The sequence below is a fragment of the Lissotriton vulgaris genome, chromosome 12 (genome assembly GCF_964263255.1).
Source record: "Lissotriton vulgaris chromosome 12, aLisVul1.2, whole genome shotgun sequence".
Taxonomy (NCBI): Eukaryota; Metazoa; Chordata; class Amphibia; order Caudata; family Salamandridae; genus Lissotriton; species Lissotriton vulgaris.
The window spans coordinates 518,815,076-518,836,450 of NC_141700.1; the positions used below are offsets into that span (position 1 = coordinate 518,815,076).

The 21,375-nt window shown below is 50.2% G+C and overlaps 1 protein-coding gene across 1 annotated transcript in view; it reads right to left on the reverse strand.

The window, feature by feature from the left end:
- The window catches only part of HYDIN (HYDIN axonemal central pair apparatus protein), a 2,950,008-nt gene that overhangs the window by 91,843 nt on the left and 2,836,790 nt on the right, over window positions 1-21,375 (reverse strand). Inside the window, exon 82 of the mRNA XM_086945295.1 lies at window positions 1,594-1,757. Coding sequence (XP_086801421.1) covers window positions 1,594-1,757 — 164 coding nt within the window. The remainder of the gene's footprint in view (window positions 1-1,593; window positions 1,758-21,375) is intronic.

The window sequence follows — 21,375 nt, forward strand, 5'->3', positions numbered from 1 at the left end:
AAAAGCATATGAAAAATGATAAATAGAACCATGAACACATCAAATCTGTCTTCAAGCAAACTAGGAATTCAAACTAATTGCAGCATATTGAAAATGTAATTTCAGATGGAAATTCAGAAACAAAGCAAAACCTTTTTAACTGCATAAATACAATTCTAATTGTGATTCTTACCTTTATGAATGGACAAAAATAATGTGATAGTTTTGTCACTAATGATTGAGCAATCAGAATCAGAAATGTCTAGGTTTATATTTCTTAGACTGATAACAAGGAAAGACTAAACAGTGATGCTACACTCAATAAAGACTGACTTAAAAGAGGTGTAGCTTGTCAACCAAACAAAAGGGCAGCAGTTTTCTGAGCTCACTTCTAATGGCGGTTGTGTGGCGCAGTATATGACATATTCTCATATTCTCATATTTGGGCAGTGGCGGTAGACACGGATTGGGGGTGGCGTTAATAAAAAAAACATACCTTATCACCACGTCTCTTTTTCATTGTCTCTCCCGTCGGGCTGGAAACAGGAAGCTCCCAGGCTCCCCTAAGTCAGTCACAATGCTGCAGTGTTGCAATTGGTCTGAGCGCTGTGGTTTGGCGCTTAGACTGGGACTGGGAGCCTGGGCATCTTCTCCACCCAGGCTGTAATGCAGCCAGGGTGGAGAACATGCAGAGTGCGCATGACTGTTTGGCCGGCCCTAGACAGCCAGCCAAGCATTCATGCACATTTACGAAGTGCCACCACTGCTTTCTCTGCTCTGGGAGCAGAGCAACCGCGTCCACCCTGCCCCGCCCCACCCCGCCCTCAAAGCTTCCACAGCAGGAACAAATAAAATGATAATAACTTGACATTATTATCATTTTATTTTTCCTTTTTGTTACGCTGCTGAAAAGCAGTGGGGTGTCGCTCCTCCGCCTTAGCGGAGGAGCCGCCACTGTTTTTGGGGTGTTACACCCCCCTCATAAACGCATTTTCAGATAAATAGTTGGGTACAGATGCTTTTAGTCAGTTATTGGGAGTTGCCAGTCGGATTTCACCCGTAATTTTTGCAAAAACCCTCCCCGGTTTGAAAGTACGCAAAAATATGGGTTATTTATCAAAATATTGTGTTTTCTCTCTTAGTTCTTCTACTAATTCGCATTCCTCTCCTTTCCACTGCCCCTTAGCCCCCTCCCAAGTACTCTGCTTATCCTATAATGTATTTAAACATATTGCAGCCTGATTGTCGACAAATCTGAAGCTCACCCCCACCCATCTTACTGACCAATTTACGCCCTTGTTGCCTATATTGCCTATAAAAGTTGATATCATGATTTAGATGAAAATCTGTTTGTAGGAGTGTGAGCAGAATGCAATACACCTCAACTGAACTAGGGGACTGTAAAAAAAGGCAGAAGTGAAAAGCATATGTCAGTTTTACTCCTTGGGGCGAAATACTGATGCATGACGGATGATCTTGAAAATTTGATCCACTTTGGACTGATTTTATACATATTCAAAATGAGTCTCCTGTAAATACAAAGACAGTTTAGCAACATCAATATCTTGGAGGCTAACAGATCTTGCCCCAACCCTACTGTTACATGCACTGTACCTTTGTGGTTTGTTCAGCCAGTTGGTGACATGGAGCAGCTCCATGTAAGATGTCTTGCATGGCACTTCACGTATGATAGTCCCCAAAGCCCTTGGGGGCTCTGCGATACCTTGTAAGAGGTACTGCAAGCCTGTTCCATCTGGGAGTGGAAAGAATACAGAGCCCTAGGGACAATAAAAAAAACAGACGTTGAGACATCACAAGCAGGAGATTCTGGGACAGTGCCATATGATGACATAACTTGCATTTACAGATGCCCTTTTTAGGTCTTGCCTTCGCAATGCACATACGTTGCATAGGAAAAAATACCTTTTCCCGGTCGCTTCGGCTTTTCAGCCAAGCACGTGCATGCGTTCAATTGCCTTCAATGGCAACGCGTGCACGTCAGGGGATTCACTCGTGAGAGCGCGCCACCATCTGGCAGCAATTATCGCTCCAACGAGTGAATCCCCCCCCCCCCGTGGCGCGAGGCGCTCGTGTTTGTTGCTTGTCTTGTTTATTTTTACAAAGTTTATATAACGCTACTCGGCCGGAAGGTATTGCTGTGCTTTACATAAGCCGACGCCGAAAATCAACCCGGTTTCCCAGATCCTAAGTCAGCAACTCTGGCCTATCCGTTGTCTTTAATAAAACAAAAAACACTCTTCGCAACTCGTTTGGAGAATCAGTCATTTCAGGCTACCACTAGATTACTATTAACTCCAGAAGACTATTTATAGGCGTCCTTCAAACTAGTAATGCTTTTTTCAAAAACAAGGCTGGACAACCTACCAAAAAGGGTTCATGCTTTGGAATGCAGAATTGTATTCAGAGCTAATTATGTAGAAGGTTGGAGGCATGGCTTATTCAAGCAACTTCATTTGCTTATTAATAATGTACCTTATCAAGAGGAAACTAAAAACGGTTTCAACAAGTAAAATGAAAACAGCGCGTTCATTAGCTTGCTGTACAATAAAACACCCACGTGCGATTTTTGTGGTCTTAAGCATATATTCTTTAAGTAAAACATTCTAAACTAACGATGTACGATAAGCCCTTTTCTCGCCCTTTAAGGTGTGTTTGCTATTATAGTTCTGCCACATTTTCAGGAGGTTCCATTCACAGTTAGACCATTCAGGCGCTTAACACATCACAACGCCTGCTCAATTTCAATCAAAAAACGTGAAAAAAATTATCAAACCATAGCTCATTCGAACATCTTTTTCAAATGATAGGTCTTTGGAGCAAAAAAAAAAATAGGTTTCATTCATTGACATAAGTGCAAAACTAACAACGAAAAATAAAAAATAAATGCATTATCAGGATACTAACTGGACTAGAGCTCCTAATGAAAACCGCTTGAAAAACACAGCCTCGAAAAAATATAGATCACCTACAGTGAAAAAATGAACTCAGTAAACTTCAAAACAAAAACATCGTTTGTTAAAAAATTCTACAACTCCCGCCCAAATAAACTCCCCTAGCAAAAACCTGTGCAAACTGAAGCCCTGACAGACCTGTAGTAATGGAGCCACCCGGCCCGTTCACTCACGACACACACACGCACGCATCCCGAGGGCGGGCTCGCCCGAGGGAATAAATAAAGGGGCGCAAGACCGCTCGGGGTCTTCGGCCCAGAATAGCATAGTCTGTGTCAGCGTTAGTTAGCCTGCGTCCTAGGTCTACCCTTGCCCCGGTGACTGCCGTCACCACACTTGCGATGAGGCGGGTCTGTCCCACGCCTCGACCCCGCGGACGCATGTTGGCTCCAGGGTACCGTGTCCACGGTGCTCGCGCTGCCTGAGCTTGAGCTGCCACTGTGACCCGGCTGCAGGTGCCCGCCTGAGAGTTTGCTGCTGCCTACACCCTGTCGGGTGCAGGTTTATGAAGGAGCGGCCCGTCGCGCATGGACAGCGCAAAGGTGAGGCCTTCCCCAAGCGGAGGCTAGCGATCGTGCGCGCTGCCGTCCTTGAGCCGCATCTCCTCCGCTTGCAGGGACCCGCACTGTCCTGCTGCCCTGCCGCACTCCCACTCCCACGTGGCAAGGCGGCGAGTGAGGCCACGTGCTCTGCTCAGCGCGTCTGAAGACAAGTGCTCGCACGGGGGGAGCTGTCGGCCCCCGTGAGCTGGGGCCTGTCTACATGTTAAGAACACGGGGGTTTACCCAAATGAGTTACTGGGACCTGGGTGAATTAATGATACAAACAGAGTGGTCCCAGAACATAAAACAATATAGTACAATAACAAATGATTATAAGCTGAATTAAGAGAAAGTTCGCAACATTGTTTTTAATCACAACCAGCAAATCCAATAGATTGGAGATAATTCATAAAATGCATAAATATATATACACAACTAGTGCCCCTAAAGGGAGGGAGAGGTCAGGGTGGTGATGGACAGTGTGGGAAAAACTAAACAAGTGACAAATTAATAGTCAGTTTGAGCCTTAGCACATAAAACTGGCATAAAACCAAAGGTTCACAAACAAGTCAATTTCAATCTCATGCTTCAGCGAAAATGCAAAATTGGCAAATAATAACAGAAGCTGAGGAGAGGGAGGGTGTGTCGACGTTTCGACCCAAAAATCGTTGCAAGTACTAGTTGAGACCTTGCTAGAGGGTCTTCATCAGGACGGTGGGGAACAGAATGGGGCAGACAATCAAAAGGTCGTATGGAATCCGGCTATTTGTGGCACGGTTCCTCAAGGGAGAGCGTAGGGTATCAGGGGAGCGAAAAATTAAAGAACCAGGGGATGACTGGAGGATGGAACGTCTGAGTGGTTGAGGCAACACAGTCAGATGTTGCACGTTGTTTTTGAAGTTTAACGACAGTGCCAACAAGTTATACATCTGTGAAGGGTAGTGTTTCAGTGGGATAATGGAGTCCGCCGCGTAGGTACGGATCCTGGAAAGGGCAGTGTTTCAGAGGGATAATGGGGTCCGCCACGTAGATACGGATCCTTAATTAAAAGACACACACGGTCTCAAAAGGGGGTCCGGTAGAAGGTGGTGTTAAAGAGATCCGTCGGGTAGATCAGGATCCTTAGAGAAAAGAATCTTCAAGTCATCAAAGGGGGGTCAGAGTGGGTCGCATACGTGGTCCTACAGGCACACGCCCCCACCGCTGCACACACCCGAAGGCTGCCCTCGACACGTCGGCCCCTGAGGAGAAGCGCACACAGCAAGTAAGCGGTTCTTTACTGTAAAGGGGAAAGGTGCACCCCCTGCCTGCCACCTCAATTTGGCCTACCTCAGCTGCACGTCAGCCCACGCTACCGGGGAGGCTACACCCCGCTCTAGAACTGCCTGAGCCTGCGTCACGCCCCACCCCGATCCAGGACACAAGCATTCACAGTGGGTACAGCAAGGCCTGCCCAGGCGGCCCTCGTCTGTCACGTACCCGGACACGCCGGTGACTGCGCACAGTCACGTGGCCACGCCAAAAGGTGCCCACTAAAGGGATAAGGTAGCACATGCCTGCACCTGCGCCAGGTACGCCCACGCACAGACGACTACCACAGCATTGTGGGGACTGCACCAGCCTCACCCACGCCCGGGACAATGACTGATCCGGCCGCCGCCAGCGGGGGTGCCCCCTTGACGATGCCAGCACCTCAGCAGGCCGCGGTCCAGGCCCCCGCTCCACGACATGCCACCCACCAGCTTCCTGCTCCACTCCAAGCCGCCCAGCACGCTCCCGCTCCCCTCGGCCACGGCATGGCCGCCCCTCTGCCTCTGTTTAGTGAACTGTCTGACCCGTGCACCGCCGCGGCAAGATGGCGTTCCTGGATTGGTCGTCTGGACCACTACTTTGTAGGCGTGAGGGAAATGGATGGGAGAGTAAAGAGGTCGCTCCTCATGTGCTATGGTGGGGCACAACTCTACGACCTGTTCGAGACCCTGCCGGACAGGGGCGGTGACGATGACTACGCCGGGGCGGTCGCAGCCCTGAACTGCCACTTTGACCCCCAGATTAACCCGGATTTCGAGTGGTTCAAGCTGCGGCATGTGCGGCAGGGCGAGGCTGAAATTATAGATGTCTACTATACCCGCTTAAGGAAACTCGCCACCTCCTGTACGCTGCCCGATCAGAGGTTAGAGATACGTGCTCAGCTAATTCAGGGGTGCCGGTCAGTTCCACTGAGGCGTCTCATCCTATGGCAGCCGGGCATCTCCCTCGATGACATACTAGTCCTTGCCAGGTCCCACGAACTGTCCAATGCCGGGCGGGGGAAATGGAGGCGGCACTGAATCGACCTACGACTGTGCAGCGAACATCCACGATCAAGGTGGAGAAGGTGGATGTGATCCGCAGATGGCCTCCCCAGTCCAAAGGGGTTGCGAGAGCTCCACAGACTCCCATGTGCGGCAACTGTGGCATGGACCACCCAAACGGGAGGCAAATGTTTTGCGAGAGGAAAAACGTGCTCACAGTGTGGCAAGCTCAACCGTTTTGCCAAAGTCTGCAGGAGAGGGGGAGGGTGTCGCAACGTCCCTGGCCCGCGCGGGCTTGCCCCGGGGGTGCGACAGCTGACACTGGAGGATCCCGGCCCTTGTGATGACACCACACGGATAAGCTTCGACCCTGAGATGGAGGAAGATGATGTGTTCTTCGTGTCTTTCATTGGCAGAGAAGGCTCCAGGCGACGACCACCGCCTATGTGCGACATCACCGTGGCAGGATCCCCGGTGCACGCCCTGATAGATACAGGTGAGTCGGTCAATTTGATGGACAGCGTCCAATATGAGAAGCTGATACCTCGTCCACCCCTCCTACCGTCCAGAGCAAAGATATACACGTATGACAGCCATGAGCCGCTCGCTCTGCGAAGGGTCATGGAGGTAGAGATCACCAGCGACGGCCGGACTCTGAACACAAGATGCCACGTCACGGAAGGACGGAGAGGAACCCTCCTTAGTTGCCACACGGCAGAAGACTTAGAGCTTGTATTTTTTGACAACCAAGTGCACGAGTTGCACGCATGTGAGATGTTCAAGGACTTCCCCATGCTGTTCAAGGGCCTAGGTTGTCTAAAAGGGAAGACATTCAAGCTGCATGTGGACTCCACGGTCCGGCCCATGGCGCTGAGGACCGGAGGTTGCCATTCCACCTGCGGCCGCAGGTGGAGGAAGAACTCCGAAAGCTCGAAGAACTGGGGGTGTTAGAAAAGGTGTCAAGGCCCAACCCCGTGGGTCTCCCCCCTCGTTGTATCTCCGAAACCGAAGCAACCTGGGGCCATTCGACTGTGCGTCGACATGCGCCTACCGAACAAGGACGTGAAAAGGGAGCGTCCTCACTCCTACGATGGATGGGTAACAATAGAAAATATAGAATTCAAAATATAGAATTACCAAAACATAGAAGTCAAAATATAGAATGGACAAAATATCGAATGGACAGAATATAGAGGGGAAAATATCGAATTGAAAGTAAGTAATTTAATATTGAATAGCAATTTTTACCCCTACGCTATCCAACGCTTTCCCTACTGTTGCACTCTCTGGAGTGGGAATAGTAATTTTTACCCCTACGCTATCCAACGCTTTCCCTACTGTTGCACTCTCTGGAGTGGGATTAGTAATTTTTACCCCTACGCTATCCAACGCTTTCCTTACTGTTGCACTCTCTGGATTGGGAATAGTAATTTTTACCCCTACGCTATCCAACGCTTTCCCTACTGTTGCACTCACTGGAGTGGTAATAGTAAATGTTATATTTATCATTTCATTAATTTTAAATTACTTTTAAGACATTTAAAAAAATTCGATATTTTGACTAACTATATTTTTTTTAACTATTTTTGATTCGATAATTTTGTACTTACCTGTTTGTAGATAGGAATTCTATATTTTTGCATTCTATATTTTGGTAATTAAATATTTGTGAATTCGATATTATGACAGTGATCCCGATGGATGACATCGTTGCCGACTTGAACGGCGCAAAATGGTTCACGAAGTTGGATCTCAACCCGGGGTATCATCAACTTGAGCTCCACCCGAACAGCCGGAACATCACCACGTTTTCCACACACGTTGGTCTACGTCGATACAAAAGGCTGAGTTTCGGCGTCTCGTCGTCGGCGGAGGTGTTCCAAAACACCATAAGGAAGACGCTCTCCGGACTGCCAGGAGTATTCAACATAAGCGACGACATATTCATGTTCTCCAAGACTCTCGAAGACCACCATGCACACCTCCGAGACACCCTGCAACGCCTGGCGGACAATGGACTCACTCTACACCGAGCAAAATGTTCCTTCTACAGGGAGTCGGTGGATTTCTTTGGCTACATCTTCTCCAGGGATGGGCTGCGCGTGGATCCAAAGAAGGCGGACGCCATCCAGTTGGCCCCAAAACCTACGACGGCCGAAGTTCGAAGCTTCTTGGGGATGGCCACGTACTGCGGCCGGTTCATCCCCAACCTCGCATCCATCTCCGAGCCGCTCCGTGTCCTGACAAAGGTGGGACAACCGTGGGCCTGGTCCGCTAAAGAAGATGTAGCATTTCAAGCGGTCAAAGATGCACTCATCGACGATCGAGTCATGGCATACTTCCGCCAGAATAGGCAACAGAGGTCGTAGTAGACGCCAGTCCCGTCGGACTGGGAGCTGTCCTAATGCAGAAGACGGAGTCAAGAGAGTGGGTTCCCACCGCATACGCCAGTCGGGCGCTGACCGCCACCGAAATGCGGTATGCTCAGATAGAACGAGAAGCGCTAGCCATAAAATGGGCATGCCAGCACTTCCATCTATACCTCTACGGCCATGAGTTCCGGGTGATCACGGATCACAAACCCATTGTCCCACTCTTTACTGGAACCACCAGGCTTGCACCTCCACGGATCGAGAGATGGGCTGTGCAGCTTCAGGCTTATCGCTTTGAGGTGCACTTCCGACCAGGGGCCAACAATCCGGCTGACTTCCTGTCAAGCCATCCTGGCGCACCCCTGCCGTCTCTCACGCTGTAGGATGACGAGGACGTTGAAGACTTTGTCCAGATGATCTCTCAAGAGGCGTGTCCGGTCGCACTCACACTGGATGACGTAGGGAAAGCCACAGAGTCCGACGAGTGCCTCACCAGAGTGAGAAGCACGCTAGCCAATCGAAACTGGTGACACTTCCTGGATGGTTTCAGCTCCCTCACGACGGAAGAATAAAGCTTTTGACAGCAAGTGTGGAGAGCTCAGAGTGAACTCAGCGAAGGTCCTCACGGGGTGATCCTCCTGGGAACCTCCCTCGTAATCCCGACAAGCCTGCAAAAAGAAGTGATCCGTCTGGCGCATCAAGGCCACCAGGGCGCGTCCAAAACCAAGGCAAGACTCAGAAGCAAGGTGTGGTTTCCAGGGATGGATGTCATGGTCGATGAGATGGTGCGCAACTGTCACTCCTGCAACATCATGAGCGGAGACCCGGCGCCGCACCCGGTGATCACTGAAGACCCGTGCCAGGACCCATGGTCCAAACTGAACATTGATTTCGGATCATTTCCGGATGGGCGAAACACCCTGGTGCTCGTCGACTCGCATTCAAGATTTCTGGTGGTGCCATCGACGGCATTCTCCCACGTCAAGGCGGTGCTGAATCGCACATTTGCAATGATGGGCCTGCCCGACGAGATCCGGTCAGATAACAGGCCACCGTTCCAGGGCAGAGAGTTCCAGGCCTACCTGGCCTCCCGTGGCATAAGGCACATAAAGATCACCCCTAAGTGGCCCCAAGCCAATGGCGAGGTAGAGCGGTTCATGCGAACCATTTATTTATTTATTTATTTATTTAAAGTTTTATATAGCGCGAACAAGATCTTTGCAGATATCAGAGCGCTTTACAGAAACAGTAGGTAGGATAAACAAGACTCCTAAATCAATATGAGATTCCGTAGACAGTGAGTTGCAAAAAGTAGGGTATCAATCATACACGAGTATACAGAGTAATAACAATCAAGAAACAATAATATGGAAACAGTACAATGTCTAAACGGATAAGATTATAGCACCCCAGAGGGTGAATAACCACAATGTTGAAGGCAGAGCAGTAGTCAGTAGTGGGTGCATTGCAGGATATTGAGGCACTCAAGTCCTAGTGTACAAAGGTAAGTATTCAGACAGCCGATAATGAGGGAGCCAAATTCTGTCATTGTTCCAGTATCGATAGTGTTCAGGTGTATTTAGCCATAAGGATGGCCTTCACCTCTTTCTTGAAGAGTATAATGGACGGGATAAGCCTGGTTTCTGGCGGGAGTGCATTCCAGATCCTAGGTGCCATTCCAGAGAAGGAGCGTTTGTATGTTTTTTCCTTCCGGAATGTCCGTGGTTTCAGGAGGAGAGTGTTTGTGCTTCTGTTGGATCTTGAGCCTCCTGATATGGTCAGCTTATGAGAGAGGTAGTTGGGTGCCTTGTGGTGTACGGCAGAGTGTGTCATACAGGCAATTTTCAACTGAATTCTGGCTTCAATAGGCAGCCAGTTCAGGGCTTTTAAGTCAGGGGATATATGCGAGTGTTTTCTTGAGCCGGTGATGAGTCTCGCGGCCGCGTTCAGGGAGGCTCTTAGGGGAGCCGTTGTTGTCAGGGGGAGCCCGCTGAGAGCCACAATTCCGTAGTCTATGCGAGGAATGACTAAGGCTTGTACCACAGTTTGGAAGTCCTTGGGTGGAAGGAAGGGTTTGAGTTTTCTCAGCGTGTTGATTTGGAAGTTGGCTCCTTTAGTTGCTATGCTAATATGCTGCTGCATGTCGAGATTGCAGTCCAGTGTGATGCCAAGGGATTTCGCTGAGTCCACGATGGTGGGTTGGACATTGAGTGCGGTTAAATGATTGAGCCAGGTTTGGGTGATGGCCTTTTTCGCAGGAGGAGAGATCAGAAGGAACTCAGTTTTCAGAGCATTTAGTTTGAGGTGATTGTCGGCCAGCCAAGCTTGGGTGTTTCTTAGTGTGGCATTCAACAGTTTGATGTCTTCAGGGGATTGAAGCTTGAGATAGAGCTGAGTGTCATCGGCGTACATATGGAACTGTACCTTAGAGGATTGAAGCAAGGTGGTGAGTGGTTCCATGATGAGGTTGAACAATGTGGGGGATAGGGAGGAACCTTGCGGAACGCCCAGTGTTACTGGCACAGGCGAGGACAGTGCGTTGTTGATCTTGAACCTCTGAGAACGGTTGTGCAGAAAGGACGTGAACCATTTGAGAACCGTCCCGGATATGCCCATTCTGGTATTTAGGAGCTCCAGTAGATTCTCGTGTTTGACCGTATCAAATGCTGAAGAGAGGTCAAGAAGGATGAGGAGGCAAGACTCATTGTGATCAAGGATTCGGAGGGCATCATCTATTATGTGTGTCATGGCCGTTTCCGTGCTATGCTTTGCTCTGAATCCGGATTGGTGAGAGTTGAGGAGGTCAAACTGCTCAATGTGTTTTGTCAGTTGGAGTTGTACGCATTTTTCTAACAGTTTTGCTAGAGTGGTGATATTGGTGATAGGACGATAGTTGTTTAGGTCGGCCGGGTCAGCTGTGGGTTTCTTGAGTATAGGCGTGACTTGCCCAATCTTGAGGGAATCTGGGATGAGCCCTTGTTGCAGGGAACAGTTGATGATTTTAGTCCAGAGTGGGAGGAACAGGGGGGTGAGGACTTTAACAGCATTGGCAGGTAGGGGATCTGTGTGATGATTGGCGGGTTTCAAGGTGACCAGCAGCTTGTGGATTGATTCTTCGGAATAGGTGTCGAAGGACGTCCATGAAGCGTTGTTTTTAGCATGAGTGTTAGTTATGCATATGGAGCCGGCGAATCGACTTACATCCTTGATGAGATCGCTTCTTATAGTGTCGTTCTTTTGCTTGAAGAAAGCAGAGAAGTCTTCGCAACTTGGGATAGCCTTTGTTAAGTTGTTGGGTTGTGGAGGTTGCGTTTTGGTTTGGGTTTTGACTAACTCGAACTGTTTTTTTGGTCGGTTTTTAGCTTGATCCAGCTGTTGGCTAAAGAATATTGATTTCGAGCGTTTGATTTTTCTGAAGTAAGCGTTTCTCTTACTCTTAGGCGTTCTAAGGTTCAGTGCTGAGGGGTCCGATCTCCACGCGCGCTCAGCTAAGCGCATCACACGTCTGTCTTCATTGAGTCTGCCATCGTACCATGGGTTCGAGTTCTTGGTGGAGACTCTCTTCAATTGCAAGGGTGCGGCTTCATTGATTATTGTAGACATGGAGTCTAGGTAGAGGTTGGTCAATGAATGCACATCAGAGACGTCTGTCGGGGGAAGAAGGAGACTGCCTGTGTGGGCAGGCAAGGTCTTTGGGTTAAGGTTCTTCAGGTCCCTCTTCCAAATCTTGGTTTTGGCAGGTTGCGCCCGGTTAAGTTTGACTTTTTCGTTGATGAAGGTGATGATGTGGTGGTCTGACCAGTCACATGGTTCGATTGCGACTAGTTGGGTAGAGTCTTCTTTGGCGATGATAAGGTCAATGATAGAGCCTTTTTCATGTGTCGGACCGTTGCATATTTGGGTGAGGTCAAGCGCGTCGAGGAAAGTCTTAAGGCTCTTCACCACAGGGTCTTTCTGGTCATTCCAGTGGAGGTTGAAGTCTCCCAGGTAAATTTGATTGAGCTGTCGACCGGCGTTGGTGGATATCGTGTCCATTAGTTGTTGGGAGAAGATGAAGTTGTCACCGGGTGGGTGGTAAATAACATGAAGGGAGCACACAGGGTTGCCCTCACTAGTAATCTCAAGGCAGATGAGTTTGCAGGCGGAGAGGGAGGGGGAGGGGCCTTCAGTGACAGCTAGGTTGCTCCTGTAGATGCATGCGATTCCCCCGCCCGTCTTGCCATTCCTGTCGAGTCTAATAATGCGATAGTTGGGGGGGACTAGTATGTCCATTATAGGTGTGGATGTTTCAGTTAACCACGTTTCAGTCAGAATGGCTAGATCAATGCCCCTTGATAAGATGAGCTCCGCGATGCCAGAGGAGTGTCTCCGGGCCGATCTGCAGTTGAGCAGGATACACTTTAGTCTAGGGGTGAGGAGGGTGGGAGAATGTTCTAAGGAGAGGGGGATATTTTTGAGATTACCAGGGACAGAACTTCTGTCGCTCAGTGTGGGTGGCCTGAGGGGATTTGTGAGAATCGTGGGTATGGGGAGGTGTGTTGTGGGTGAGCGTTTTGTGGGACCTGGGCCATAGGAGCAGAGTAGATTGTGTAAGTCTCGGCCCGAAAGGGTGTTTAGGGTGCGACGGGGACGGCCGGTGGCCTTGCGATCAGGGATAGAGGGCCAGCGCGGGGAGAGCAGGGTGGAACGGTTTGAGGGGCGAATGGAGTCCTTGTTGGGCGGGGAAGTGTAGGGTAGTGGGTGCCTGGGGTGTGTGAGAAGAAGTTCTTTGATGTTGTGGAGCTCTTCCTTGACTTGTAGGAGGGTGGAGATGATCATGTCCAGTGTTGGATTGGGGATGGAATTGGAAGTGAGAGCAGTGGGGGAGTGTTTGAGTCGGGTAATGGGGTGGGAACTGGATTGAATGTGACGAGATGTGCGCGCGATGGAGCAGGGCTCTGCGGTCCGAGTAGGTGGGGTAGCGTTCGAAGGATGAGAGAGTTTGTGAACCGGGGTCGGGGATGAGGACAGGGGGCGGTTGATAGCGTGAGTGATGGCGCTTGTGGTAGGCGGTGTGGGTGAGTTGAGGGAAGAATGTAGACTGGAGAGGGAAGGAGTGACAATAGGTGGGTGAGGGCTAAGAATGGGAGGGGATAAAGGATAAGGGGTTATGTTGAGGGAGGTGGGGTGTTCCGTGAGTCTGGCCGATGGGGTGGGGTAGTGGGGAGTGAGAGTGGGGGGGGAGAGAGGGTGAGGGTTGTTCATGTCGCGGGACGAGGGAGGTATGCTCAGGGTAGTGGAGGTGGGTTCTGCGCGACTTGTGTGAGGAGTGGGGTGGGGAATAAGGAGGGTGGGGGTATTGGTGATGTGTGAAAGGGGATGATAATCGCCAGTGCATGAGGGGTGTGGGGAAGTGAGATCGGATGGGTGATCGATTACAGCAGCATCTGCGACATTCGTGGAGGTTGTGTGGTAGGGGGTGAGGAGGGTGGGGATAACGGGAGTGCGCAAAGGGGGGTGATCTTCGCTAGTGCATGGGGGAATTTGGGGGATGTGAACGGGTGGTATGCAATGGGAAGTATGATCAGGAGGGTGACTGATTACCGCGGATTGGGGAGGGGAGAGCTGTGAGATGTTCCTCAGCTGTGATGGGGTGCGGCTGGTGTATATGGGGGAGAGGTCTATGTCTGTGAGTGAGAGGCGTGGGGAAGCTACAATAGGTCGGTGGGTGATTAAGGTGCAGGGGGTAGAGGGGGAGAGATCTATGTCTGTGATTAAGGAGTGTGGGGTAGCTACAGAAGGTGAGTGGGTAATTAAGGTGCTGGGGGTGGCAGAGAGGTGCGTGTCGTTTTGGGGCTGAACTATGTTAGCTGGGTTGTGATTGGAGGCTGTGCGGTTAGGGATGAGAGGACTGGGGATGCTGTGAGTGGGGGTCCGTGGATTGGAGAGGTGCTGTTTGAAGGTGGGGAACATGTTGTCTAGTAGTTCCAGGTTCCTGTCTGTGGATTGAATTAGGACAATCCCGTTATTGTAGATAGTGATGGTGGTTCTGCCTGGGAAGAGTTGAGATGGTGTGATGGAGAGTGTTGAGCCATGAGCGGATTTCCTAGTAGAGGAGATGGTGAGTAAGGTGCAGAACACTTTTCTCCATTGGACTCTTCGTGTGGTGTGGAAAATGATGTCAATATTCATGGATCCATTCACCGATGAGAAATAGGTGTCGACAAAGGGGGTTTCAGGGTGGGTCCTAAGGAAGTTATGTTTAAAGCGCTTAGCGGCTTTTTTGTTGGGTAATGGTGGGTAGATGATTTTATATGTGTGTTTGCCGATGGGATCCATGTTGGGTAGAGGTAGGCGTAGGAGGGTGTACAATAATGATAACAGGAGCAAAAAAAAAACAAAAAAACAAGTGCAAACAACAAATTACATGTAGCGATAGTGACAATGGTGAGCAGACTGAGTATATGAGGTGGCAGTCAGAATCAAAAGTGACATTAGTGAGCAATCAAAATATATGAGGTTACAAAGTACAAAGTGGCACTAGTGTTCAACCAGCATAACCAAAATATAAGAGGTAGCTGTTGGTGTAATTCATGAATACAAAGTGAAATGGGTGCAGCTTACAGGATAGAAAGAGATGGGCGCAGCTTACACAAAGTGTATATAGATATGTGAGGTAGCGATCAGTGCAGTACAGGAATAAAAATTGAGATGGGTGTAGCTTATACTAATGTATATAAATATGTGAGGTAGCGATCAATGCAATACATGAATAAGAAAGTGCGATGGGTGCAGCTTATAATACTGTACAGTATACACATAAAAGTATAATATTAAAGATATAACGGACCAAAATACTGGTGTAAACAAAAGGCAGCATTAGTCAAAAAATGACAAAAGTGAGCAGCGAGAAATATATGAGGTAGCAATCGGTGCATTGAATACAAGTATAAGTATAATACTGCAATAAGTGGCAGACACTCGGTAGTTGAGATTAGTCTAAAGAGGCCAGTTCATAGGTATGGTCATATATTGAGAAGGACTAGTTCATGATGGCCGCCACAGAGAGAGCGAGACCACTCTAAAATGGCCGCCAGAATAGGGGAGATAGATACGTTAGTCCTCTGTTAGTTGCTGTTGCTTTAGGAACAGGAAAGGGCAGAGTCAGTTTCTATTTGAGCAATCCCAGTTCCTATCTTGCTGGGAGGGAGTCTTATCTCTATTATGGTGGTCTTGTGTGGAGGAGTCAGGCCGGGGAGCCTCGTGGGCCTCGTGGATACAGGAGGGGATTTATTGCTACAGTTTTATGGCCCCAGCCATTTTGAACAAAGGAAAAAGGAATGTGGACAAGCTGATCAGGGTGGATAAATACCTTCTTGTAGTTCTGCTCATCCAGTGCTTTGATGTTGCCAGCAAAGTGATGCATTTAACAGAGTCCATCATATTTCTTAAGGGTGATGTAAACGCTACCTGAGGTCCGACATTTCTGGAAAAGTCTTGTCAGCTCAGTCAAAAACTTAGCTGTGATTTCAGCTCAGTGGATATGCAGATTTTGAAGTTGAGGGAAATGCAAACCTCGAGGCTTTTGCCAGAATGTGTGCATCGATTTCTGACAGATTTGAGAGCAGGAAGGGCAGTTGAGGCTAGACTTCATGCTCCTCTGGTGTAGCATCGATGTTTGCCAGTGCTTGCAGGTCCACTCCCAGGGACACGGTAGCACAGTAGCAGCAAGGGGTGTGAGTCCGCGGTGGTATGGAGGAAGCCTTGTCGGGATCCTGTTCCTGTAGACCGGTGCAGATCGGGGCAACTCCGCACTTCTGTACTTCAGCGCTTCTGCAGGCGCTGCGTTCCGGTCATTTGCTCTCCGGTCATCCATGCAGCGCCCGACGATGCCAGTGTAGTGTAGTGCCGCAGGGGTCCGGGCCAGAGATCCGTCCCATGCAGCCCGGTGTCGGTGGTGGTGTAGGAGTACCGGCTGCCTCTGGAGATTAGAGCAGCTCTGCCCGGGATCTGTACCCGCGGGGGGGGCGTACCGGCTGCCTCTGGTGATTAGAACAGCTCTGCCCGGGATCTGTACGCGAAGGGGGGGGGGGGGGGGGGGGGGGGGGTGACTCGGTCCCTCCTGCGACCAGGGCCCCCGTCAGCGCCTCCCAGCAGCCGGGCGATCGTCTCATGCAGGCAGCCTGGCGTCCGTCCCAGCCCGGGTTCTGGACAGAGAGGGGAGTGACTCGATTCTTCCTGCGCCGGGCGATCGTCTCATGCAGGCAGCCTGGCGTCCGTCCCAGCCCGGGTTCTGGACAGAGAGGGGAGTGACTCGATTCTTCCTGCGCCGGGCGATCGTCTCATGCAGGCAGCCTGGCGTCCGTCCCAGCCCGGGTTCTGGACAGAGAGGGGAGTGACTCGATTCTTCCTGCGCCGGGCGATCGTCTCATGCAGGCAGCCTGGCGTCCGTCCCAGCCCGGGTTCTGGACAGAACCATGAACTGGGCCCTCCGGATCGGGGTAGACAAAGGAGATAATGCTGAGCAGTGCCTCTCACAGTTTCTCAGCGCCTATCGCCAGACCTCTCACTGCACCACCCGGTGTGTCCCCAGCACACCTGCTGTTCCAAAAGGCTCCTAGGGATTGTGTGCCGGCGGACCCGTCCTGGAATCCACCAGACTTAGACCAGAACACTACACAAGGAAGAAGGAAGTCGTCTAACGACAAGGCGAGCCAGGCTCGAATAGCCCAACCAATGAACATTGTAGTTGGCGACAGAGTGATAATAAAAGACCGTCACCCGAACTGGAAGTACTGCACTGCATATGAACCTGAAGTGTGGGAAGTAGTCAACACCCAAGGGACCATAGTTTCGGCCATGCGAGGCACCCGGGTAGTCACCAGACACACATCCTGGTTCAGGAGAGTCCCCAGGGACCTGGGGACTGATGATCTACCGACCGAGGAGCTGGAGTGTGGAGAAGAAACCATCACCGTGGAGATCCCAGAGTCAACAGGAGGAAACACAAACACAATCTCGGAAAGAACCAGAAGCGACAGAAGTCAGGGATGATCCTGTGGAGTGCGAGACCATCCCCGCGAAGGATCCTGAAGGTTTGGAAGCGAGCAAGAACTCCCGGAGCCAGAAGTATAGTCTGCGGTCGAATTCGACCCCCAGCCAGAGACTGAAAGACTTTGCGTGGTGCGCACACAAGATCTGAGTGCTCCCCGGAGAAGAACCTATGTATCCGAAAGATTGGAGGGATGTAGAAACGGAGCCACCCGGCCCGTTCACTCACGACACATGCACGCACGCATCCCGAGGGCGGGCTCGCCCGAGGGAATAAATAAAGGGGCGCGAGACCGCTCGGGGTCTTCGGCCCAGAATAGCAAAGCCTGTGTCAGCGTCAGTTATTTCTATTAGTGAAGGCCCAAGCCTCCGGCCTAGGTCTACCCTTGCCCCGGTGACTGCCGTCACCACAAGACCCAGTGATTTATAGCATCCCGAGGAGTGCAGAGGAAGGGGCGGGGATAGGCCGAGCTGCCTCATTGGTTAATCACACTTCAAAGAAAAAAAGACGAGTCAGTTATTCTTCATCAGTTCACCTGTGATACAGGGCGAGCGAGCGGGCAGGGGAGGCGGGTGGAAACATCTGTTTTAAATCGGTCCACTTTTATTCGTTGTGACAGCCAAAACAACTCACTACTGTGACCTATTGGCTTTACCAATGGTTTTTAGTGACATGGCACTGCATTCGCGATGCAGTGCAACAGGGCTAAAGTATAAAAACAAAATTCTCTGAAACGGCAACCTACGTCATTTTGTAGGCACGTGCACCACATGGGAGTGTGACTACAAAATGGCACAGGTGCTTTCTTTTTAGTTACCAATCCAAATTGGAATGGCAACTAAAAAGTAAATAAAACACACAAAGGCATTTTTTTTAAAGTGAGCCGGGAGCTTGTGGGTGAGTGAGGAGTGTCAACAGCAGCAACGGGAAGGCCAGATGGTGTCGTGCCCACATGACGGCACCAGGACCCCGAGCTCAGGGTCAGGGGGACAGGGGCACCGGACACCACATCCGGTCAGGGGAAGGGGTCAGGGGGCAGTACCACGCAGGACCTCGGCGCGAGAGGTCAGGGGACCACAAGCGCAACCCATGTACAGCGCGATGTACAAGCACCTATATACAAACAAATAAAGAAAGACGCTGACCGCCCATACCGTCTCTTGTGTGGTTCCTGCGCCTGCCGATGCGACAACTGGCGACGAAGGAGGATTGAGGACCGGCATGCAGGATTGGTAACTCGAGGCCAGGAGCTCACCCGGGATCGCATCGGGGTCAGGAAGAGGACCGAAGCATCACAGGAGTGTCTGCAGTGACGTGGGAGCCCACCCCGATCGCCGCACAGGAGAAACATCTGCCCCGGTAAGCGCCCAGCAAAAAGAGCGCGAACAGAGAAGAGAACCGAAAGCCAGCGCGAGCTCTCGCGAGAGTCTCGGCGGCCATATTGGGGCCAGGCTCTAAGACCAATAGGAAAGAGGAGTCAGCGCGGCGACCATTTTGAGGACAGGCTGCACAACAATTGGTCGGGAAATACCGCGAGAGGACGGCGGCCATATTAGAGACAGGCACGCGAGCCAATAGGAGCTCAGAACGAGTGCAGCAGCCATTTTAAGGCCAGGCACAGCGCGAAAACGACAAGAAAAGCACCTGAAAGAACAGGAAAAAGTTAAAAAGCACTGGCAAAGGTAAAAGAAAGCAATAAAAAGAGCATATGAGCAAATAACAAAGGTAAAAGACCTGAAATTGAAAAAAAAAGCACTGGCAAGCGAATGAAAGCACTGGCAAAGGGAAAAGAGGGCAGATAAGAGCACATGAACAAATAACAAAGAGAAAGACCAGTGAAGAAGAAAAGAAGAGTAAAAGACCAGGGGCAGACAAGAAAAGAAAGAGGAAACAAGGATAAGGAGGTCACAGAAGTGACGAAGTGCAACAAGGAAATACAGAGGACAAAAGTGACAAAAGAGAACAGTAAACAAAAAGGAGAGAAAGAGCACAAATGGCAGAACCGAAACCAAGCGTGCAATACAGAAGACCACTGCCATTCAGTTTATCTGAACCGCAAACAGGGATAAGGTGGGAGAAATGGCTCAGGCGTTTTGAAAACGATGTCGACGCAACAGATGTCACAGAAGCCAAGAAACGAGGACTGTTTCTAAACCTAGTGGGCGATGAGGTCGAGGACCTGCTGGTGACACTGCCAACTGCGGATGTCAACACATATGACAAGTTAATAAAATGCCTGACGGATAAGTTCGATCCACAAAGAAATGTCGATTTCGAGAGATATAGCTTCACGATCGCCTCCCAACAGGCTGACGAATCGCTAGACGACTTCGCAACGAGGTTGAGGAAACTAGTAACTCACTGTGAATTCGATAAGTTTGATAACGAGCAGGCCATAAGACTACTAATCATCACAGGCTGTCGGGACATCGAATTCCGAACAAGAATATTGAAAGAGCCAATAGCACTAGAGAACATCCTAGCCCTAGCGAGGGCAGAAGCGCGAGCAACAGCACGCGCGAAAGAAATGGAACGTGGCAAAGGAAGAGGTGGAGAACAAATTCATCGGATGGCGAGCAACAACAAAACAGGAAACTGGAGACAAGACAGAGGCAGCCAGGCCGGGAGGAAGCAGCAAGAAGGAAAGTGCTACAGATGCGGACTAGAGTTCCCACACCGAGGTCCATGCCCAGCGTTTGGCCAGACGTGCCGAAAGTGCAATGGAAGAGACCATTACGCAAGCGTATGTCAAGGGGCACAGTTCAGGAATGATCGTGGAAGAACGAGCAGAGGAAGAATGCAGACGCGCAGACACATCAGGCATGTCGAGACAGGAGTGAGAAATTCGTCTGCAGAATCAGGGGAAGATTGCGAGGAAGAGAAAACAGAGCGGCTATACCTCATGACAGAGGTGGACACAGACTCAGACAAAGACGAAGAAGAGTGCGATGAAACAATATGCCTGGTGGACAGGAAGAAAATAAAGAAAACAGAATTAGTAACAATAAAAGTGGGGTCACACGATGCCACATTTGTTTTGGACAGTGGCGCAACGTGCAATATCATGTGCGTCTCTGAATACGAGAAGATGGAAGTGAAGCCGACCTTGAAGCCGTCCCGAGTGAAAGTCTTCACATGGGGTGCAAAGCGACCAGTGATCAACTTGGGGAAATTCAAAGAAGAGCTAAGATACAAAGATAAAAGACTGACGGAACAGATACATGTACTGAATGGAGATATCCCAGCGCCATGCTTGCTGAGCAACGTCACGGCACAAGTAATGGGGCTGATGGAAATGACATATCGGATGTCAGAAAAGAAGAACATTCTAAAGGAATATCCAAAACTGACAAAAGGGCTGGGGAAGCTAAAAGGACGGCAGATAACATTGCACATAGATAAAACAATAAGACCAGTTGCGCAACATCACAGAAGGGTGCCCATAGACCTACAGCCACAAGTAGAGGAAGAGCTGGAAGTCTTACTAAAACAGGACATCATAGAACCAGCGGATGGACTGACACCGTGGGTATCACCCATCGTGGCCGTCCCAAAGAAAGACAAATCGAAGATAAGAATATGTGTGGACATGAGGATCCCATACAAGGCAATCAAACGTGAGCTTAACTGTCGGGCTCGTACCTCCATTGCCGACTGGCTGACGTGAGCACGCCCCGTAACTTGTATTAACTTAGGGTCACATGACCCTTACGCCACGACGTGACGAACACCGTCATCAGTCACGACATTACATTCCTCCCCAACAAGGAACAAAACAACATAGCAATGAACACTGCAGCGCTGACACAAAAACATTTCTTCTTAGCACAACTTAGACCCACCAGGGCATTACATTAAGCTCAATACAAGAATAAATATAGAACAGTCTTACGTGATGTAGTCCCTCAGTCTGGACGACGGCTCAGGATTGCTCCGCAGCAGGTACTGCGACTGACCTCGCCCAGAGGGCAGAATGAGACTGTCTCCCGGAACCATTTCACAGCGGTCATCTTCTACTAGGACCGAAGAGCTTGCACTCTCCGCAACGCAAGGTTCTCCCACCCAGGAGTCACCCAGGTCCTCAGTGGCCGGCTCACTTTCCACAGGGATGTGTTCCATGACTCCACGGTTACTGTCCACAGTTCCTGAGGCGATAGAATCTGATGTTGACAGTTCCGGGTGAAA